Consider the following 7,007-nt stretch of genomic DNA (forward strand, 5'->3'; position numbering starts at 1 on the left):
CCAACTCCTCTGCCTCCCCACTACCTGCCCTGTGGCCCCCTCTAAACTGAGATACTGATCCCAACGATTGCCTTTCCCACAAGCCCCACCTTCCAAAACCCTCACCAAGCACTGTGAGTTCTAACTCCTATCTCTTCCGTCTATGCCTTCTCTCCCTTCCACTGCCAAACCCCAGTCCAGACACCAGACCATCTCCCCAGGAAACCAGAATGAGCCTAAACAAAAATATGATCCCATCGCTCCTCTACCCCAAATACTCAAAAGGCTGCTGCTCTTGCAGCTCTGGGAGACTTTCCCACACTGGTCTTTCTGCCACCTCCACCCCTGGCTAGCTATCCCTCACTCTTCAGCTGACTGGAAGGCCATTCCCATGCCCCATGCCCTAGGAAAAGTTCAGGTGACCTCTTTTGGGCCGCCACAGCACCCTGAATGTTAGCTGTCAACCTGCCATACCCCAACTAAGTGCTGATGAGAGCACTGTGTCTTGGTTATACCATCTGTGTTACATTCATTATCTTCTAGGAACTGACCTCAGCTTTATTAACCTCTTTTCCAGATAAGGAAACTGAGGCCCAGAGAAGCTTGCCTGAGGTCACCAAGTTAGGGAGAGGTAGAGCCAGGATTTGAATTCATAGCTGTAGCCTGACCTGCCTCCGCCAACCTCCAGTGCCTCTGCAGCACTAGAATAGGGCCAGCATAGCCAAGCCACACAGCAGACTTTTGATGAATGAACTATGCATTTGGGGTTTTAAAGACAAAATCTCCTTAATACCCCTTTTAGAAAGCTAGCCCAGCTTTGCTGCTGTCCAATCGCAGCACGCGTAGCATCCATTTAGTTCGTCTATGGTATGTGCCAGATGCCAAAACTGGCATTTTTCACATGCTATTTCATCTAATGCTCACAAGCACCAAATTAAACAAGTAACAAACTAGAGCCATAGATCTAGTGAGTGCATTGCAGAGCCAAGCAAGAGTCAAACTCAGGCTGATAACGAAGTCTTCTCTTTCCAATACACAGTTCCCGACAGAGCAATTAACACAAACCAGCCAAGTAAATCTAATGCTACAACTTACACTCACCTTGTCTTTAAGCAACTAAAACTTACCTTTAAACAACTAAAAATTACATCAATGTGGATGTGGTGCTAGTTTACAGCTCAAAGTAATGTTAAAATCTACCTTCCACAGGACACTCGAATGGCTTTGTGCCAAGGTGGGTGATGCTGTGGCCTTTCAGATGCTCTGCTCTTGTGAATGACTTCCCACAGCCTTCAACAGGGCAGGTAAATCTCCGGTCATCATCATGTTTCCTGCCAGAACAGAAAAACAGGGCACTGGGATTATTCACACAACCCGGAGGGTTGATTCTTTGTTTAAAATTCTTCAAAATACACTACAAACTCTTTGCATTTAAAAAAAATGATCTGCACATTTCAGAAAACCTTAATTGTGTCTCTAGCTCACATGGGCAGATTTGCAATTTAGCCACCCTGTAATTAGGAATTCTACTTTAATGACCTAGCTGAGCCCACCGTCAGACACAGAATGATCACTGCTGCTTCAATCTAGCAACAGTCCCAATGTATGAGCCCCAATGTATTGACAAAGCCATGTCTACTGTATAGGAAGCCCGATAATAAACAAGCTTTCCAACCCACAGAGGGCAATCAGAGTATAAACAGAAAATCCACTGCAATGCTAAAAGGACCTTCTCAAGCCCACTTACAAACACTGTCTTTTCCTGAGTAACATTTTTATATTAAATCCCTCAAACCCCAGCTGTGCAAGCATGGACAAACCACTCAACCTCGAGTCCCAATGCAACACAGGGAGAATAAAAATACCAGAGTCAGAGCTGTCATGAAGATTAAATGAGATGTACACGCAAAGTGCTGAATATCAACTGCATGCAGGCTAAACGCTCCAAGGTTGCCATTATCACCATGGAAAAGTCTGTATCAACATGAGGAAAGCTTATTCCACATATTAATTTTCTTGAAAATATCGAACTGTATATAAAGGGTGCCATTAAGTTTAAAAACAAGTATACACAGAAAAAAAACTGACTTTAGGGAATCTGATTCTCAGTGGTTTTCTTACAGCTTTCTGAATTTTGCAAGTTATCTACACTAGGCTTTTCTCTTAAAAATCTACAGATATTTCATCCATAGGCTTCTGCTACTGACAAATAAATCATTTTCAAAAGTGATAATTCAACCAAAATGTAAAGATTACCTTTTGTGCCTCAGGAGTTTAGACATGCTAGTAAAGGTCCAGCCACAACTGTCAGAGTCACAAATAAAAGGTCTTTCACCTTAGAAAAGAAAGTTAGACCATATATTACAAATGCAAGCTAATACAAAGAAACATCTTGGGACCAAATGACATTGCGTTCTCTAGCTCATTACCTGTATGACTTCTCAGATGAATTTTCAGGCGACAGGCTTTGTCGTATTGTTTGCTGCAGCCAGGAAAGGAGCAGGAAAAGAGTTCCTGTTCCCTGAAGTGGGCACGGTTATGGGAAAACAGAGCACTCACCGTGATAAAGGTCTTCTCGCAGCCTGAACAGAGAAAACACAAACCTGCTCACTAGTGTGGCAAAAATCACAGAACACAGCTACACAAGTCACCACCCAAGACACTGTTCACACTGAAGCAAACAAGGAAGAAAATGATTCAGAAGTACCTATGGAAAGTTACGACCACTGATGTCTGGTTTTGTAATAGCTAAAGTAGGAGTAGCTAAGGGCAGCCAACAGGCACAGAAGGGCCACCTGTTTTGATGTGACTTAGAGATGAAGGACCCGATCAAAGGAAAAGTCCTCCAGTCACAGTCATCTGCTCCCAGCTCTGCAGCACAGATCTTGCATACATTTGAACTCAATGTCAATGCTACCCATGTGAGACCCAAGAAAACACAATGAAAGAAATTATATACCAAGGAAAAAGACTTTTGTTAGAGTTGAGCTTGAAATGGCCACATGGTAATATTTGAGACTTTTTCACCACCTCTATACTTATAAATGTCCTCCCTGACATCCTCTGCAACTGGCAGCCCCCATCTCTGTCATCTGGCTTCTCTTTTTCCTTTTGCCCATTACCTCAGGGTTCCCTGCTCTGTCAAAGGAAGTTACCAGGGTCATCTTCACTCATATCACCAACATCTTCAGCACCCAGTTGAGCCACCAGCCAAAGGAGCCTACCTGAGCAATTCCTATACTTTCCACACCAGTAGGTTCTCCTTTGGCAAAAACATTCAGTGTTCAAATAAGAACACTGGAAAATATCAAGCTGCAAGATGCTTATCAGGTGCCTTTGTTGCAGCTCTTCTCAAGAGCATTTAACATGCTACCATAGTGACTGTAAACCATCCAGCAGATACACACTGCACAGCACCACATAAAAGTACTGACTGGCCCAAGGAACCCTGTTCTTCCCAGCAACATGAAATGGGAAATGCTAATCTCCCTAAATGGCCTAAAATCATCCTCTTTGCCATAAATGTGCCCCCCACCCCCCTCCTCCGGCCGTTTCCCTGTTTTAGGCTTTGGTGTAGTCAGGTAAATCTGAGCATGCTGGAAAACTACCCTCCCCACATCTACAACCCAACCCTTTGGTTCTGCCTCTGCATCTTTCCTACATGGAGCCACCTTACCATTCCCACTGCTACTGCCTAGATCAGTCCTCAGGAAACTTATCTGGAACATTTCATGGGGCTTCACTGATCCCTCTCCTGCTTCTATCCGTCTTGAACACTGATCACCCAACTCCAAATCCTCAGGAAGACTTCATGCCCTAAAGCAGGCTGGCTTCCTGATCTTCTCAGAATCATCCTCTCTATGCATTTTACTAGGGAAGTTTTTAAGCCACTGCCAGATCCCCGGAGTACATGACTGAAAAAGGTTTCCAATTAGTGGCCTACAGCTATGTTCCCCACAAAGAAGGACCCACGAGACAATTCACAGCACATGGGAAGAAAATACCGGAACCCGTTAGAAGTTTTCATTTCACTCTTTCAAAGTCCCTGTACTCGAGTATAGTTTATAACGCACACGTTAGGAGAGCCCTGAGTGCACACAGCATGTCAATACGCACAGGGGCTCACGCTAAGCGCACGCTTGCCTGTTTGTCTTCCTGAAGAGGCCATGGCAGGTCCTTCACCTTCCGCGTGGCCCGCCCCCTCCTTACCACAACCCACACCCCCTGCCTCAGCTCTGCAGTTTCACCCACCCGCTCTGCCTCCTACCCTAGTCCCCGCAAGCCTGCTCCTTCCCATGTACGAACTTCTCTTCCTCCCGAGAGGCACTGTCTTTCTTAGGGCACCTAAACCCGCCCATTCTGTTGAAGAGTTCCCTGTTGAAGCCTTATCTCCCCTCCATGGAAGGGAATCACTGGAGGAGGAGCCACCACCGGGTTTTTTCCACATTGCTCGGCCTCAGACACTTCACCTGTAAAATGAGGATGCTTTCTAGAACTTCACGAAACTGTGAAGTCCGAAGGAGAGCATAATGGGCACAAAAAGTGTACTGCAGCACTCTGAGGTCTTGCACCTGGCTATTCATGTGTTCCTCTAGCACCGAGCGCGTGCCCCGTAAGCATCTGCTGAGTATTTTTAAGCGACGGGACCGAGGAAAATAAGAACCTCCTAACAAATCTCTGGGAAGGTGCAGTTCCTTCCTTCGTTGACGGAAGCACCGTCAGACCCGTCCGCCGCCGCCCCCACGGGGAAGTGCGGGCTGATTCCGCGCGCTACCCGCCGCCCAAGCGCCCGCAGGACGCAGGGTTCCGGCGCCCGGGAGGAAGGCGCCCGCCCCGCACACTCGGCCCACTGAGCGTACACCCCGCCCAACCCAACAGCCGGACGCAGGGCGCCGCCGCTCCCGCTCGGAGGTCCCAGGGGCCGCCCGCAGCCGCCCGCTGCCCGCGGTTACCGGGGAAGTCACACTTGTAGGGCCGCTCGGGCTCGAAGTGGCTGCGCTGGTGGGAGCTGAGCTTGGCCTGCGTGGGGAAGCGCTCGGCGCACACCTCGCACTTGAACAGGTTCTCCTGCTCGTGGCCCTTCATGTGCGCCTTGAGGTTGTACACGGTGGTGAACTTCTTGCCGCAGCCGCCCACCGGGCAGCCGAAGGGCCGCAGCTTGTCGTGCGACTGCAGGTGCCGCTTGAGCTTGTAGGAGGTGGTGAAGGCCCAGCCGCAGCCGTCCAGCGGGCACTTGAAGGGCCGCCGGCCCTGGCTGCCGCCGTGCGTCAGCAGGTGCACCTTCAGCTGGTGCTTCTTGGCGAAGGACAGCGGACACTGCGGCTCGGGGCAGCGGTAGCCGGCGGCGCCGGGGCCGGGGCCCGGGGGCCCGCGGCGGCCGTCGGCCGGGCTGGCGGCCTCCTCGCCCGGCGGCGCGGGGGGCCCGGGCGGCGGCGGCGCGGCGGCCAGCGTGAAGACGCCGCGGTCGAGGCGAACCAGCAAGTCTTGACTGCCGAGGGTGACGGTGCCCGCGAGGGCCGCGCCGGGGCCCGGGGCGGCGGCCGGGCCGCCGGGGCCCTGTTGGGGGCGGCCGGCGGGGCTCGCGCCGGGGCCGGACTCAGCTTCCCGCCGCTCGGGGGCCTCGGCGGCGGCGCTGCGCGGCACTTCCAGCAGCACCACGAAGGAGTCACCGCCGTCCTCGAGCGGCGGTGGGCTCGGCCCGGGGCCCGCGGCCGCCGCCCGGGCCTCCCCTCGGCGCGGCCCCGACCCGCCATCTTCGGGACCCCGCAGCAGCAGCAGGCGGCGGCGCGCGGGGCTCGGATTGGGCGGCGGCCCCGGGCCTCGGCAGAGTCCGCCGGGGCCGCCGCCGCCATGTTGGGCTCCGCGAGGGGTCCGAGCGGCGAGCAGCGCGGGGAGGTCCATGTTGGGCCCAGCTGGGGCGTCGCAGCCGCCGCTCGGAAGAAGCAAGCGGTGCCCCGCCCCGGCGTGCGCGACGCCGTGCGGCCGCCCCGACGGATCGACGCCAAAGCTCGGCGCGGAGCGCGACCCGGAGCCGCGCGTGCGCGTGACCCGCGGGGCGGTGCGCGAGGCCTACTGGGCCGCGTGACGTCAGGGCCGCTCCGTGAAGCCGCGGGACGTGGGCCAATCCCAGTCCTGGAGAGCCGAGGGCCGGTTCCCTCCCTGGGAACGAGGCTAGCCCGACTTAGGACAGTCGTGTTTCATCGCGTTTAGTGACTGCAGTTGGCGCCGTTCACAGGAGTGTGAGGAAACTGAGGCGCAGCGAGCGCCAGTCCCTTGCCCTAGATCGCACAGCCAGGAACTGGGAGAGCCAGGGGTGGAACGGTTAGTTGCTGACGACCGGGCCGGACAACTTCCTTAGGGAGCTGACTAAACTGCGAACCATCCCACTGCTGACGTCTGGCCACCGACCTCTCCTGCAGCGTCCCCACATCCTTTCCCGGCAAGCAGGGCCTCCTTGACTGGACTTCTAAGCACACTTCCAGCTGCGCTTCCCAGTAAACGGCACACAGTCTCACACCAGAGCCCTGTTACTCCTTGCTGACTCAATTCAGCCATTGCCCTGCCTCCCTCCCCTAATCTGGAGTCCCTCCGCTTTTCATACCACAGCCACCCAGATCCAAACCCCTATTTCACTCATAGTTCTTAAGAAAATGTCTCCATAGGCTGGTCCTCAGCCTCCACCCGCCACTCCCTACACCCAATCTACAGGGCAGTCTCTCAAGTCTTCCAAACATGCAAATCTAATTATGCTCCTCTACTCCGTGCTCCCCATTTCTCTCATGGCCTTGCTGATCTTCCCTTCCCATCCCTCTGTGCCCTCATTTCTCACCACTTTAGCCCTCACTCTACAATCTCACTGCCCCCATCTTTTTCCCAGTTTTTCCAAAAGGCGAAATTATTTACAGCTTCAGAATCTTTGCACAGCTGGTCTCTAATTCCTCTGGAAAGACTTAGTTGGCCTTCAGATCCAAAGTACACCTTATTCTCCACCTCCCCCTTTTCTTTCCTCTTATCACTCTCACTTGCAA

The 7,007-nt window shown here is 53.0% G+C and overlaps 1 protein-coding gene across 2 annotated transcripts in view; it reads right to left on the minus strand.

Annotated features, from left to right (window-relative positions):
• Positions 1-5,895, minus strand: part of ZXDC (ZXD family zinc finger C) — a 46,017-nt gene extending 40,122 nt beyond the window's left edge. For both annotated transcript variants that reach the window (XM_081078538.1, XM_081078537.1), the window contains exons 1-4: positions 4,932-5,895; positions 2,409-2,561; positions 2,236-2,314; positions 1,180-1,310 (exon numbers count right to left, since the gene is read on the minus strand). In XM_081078538.1, coding sequence (XP_080934664.1) covers positions 1,180-1,310; positions 2,236-2,314; positions 2,409-2,561; positions 4,932-5,880 — 1,312 coding nt within the window. In that variant the 5' untranslated portion in view covers positions 5,881-5,895. The remainder of the gene's footprint in view (positions 1-1,179; positions 1,311-2,235; positions 2,315-2,408; positions 2,562-4,931) is intronic.
• Between the last annotated feature and the right edge of the window lie 1,112 nt (positions 5,896-7,007).

The sequence above is a fragment of the Rhinolophus hipposideros genome (genome assembly GCF_964194185.1).
Source record: "Rhinolophus hipposideros genome assembly, chromosome: 17".
Lineage (NCBI taxonomy): Eukaryota > Metazoa > Chordata > Mammalia > Chiroptera > Rhinolophidae > Rhinolophus > Rhinolophus hipposideros.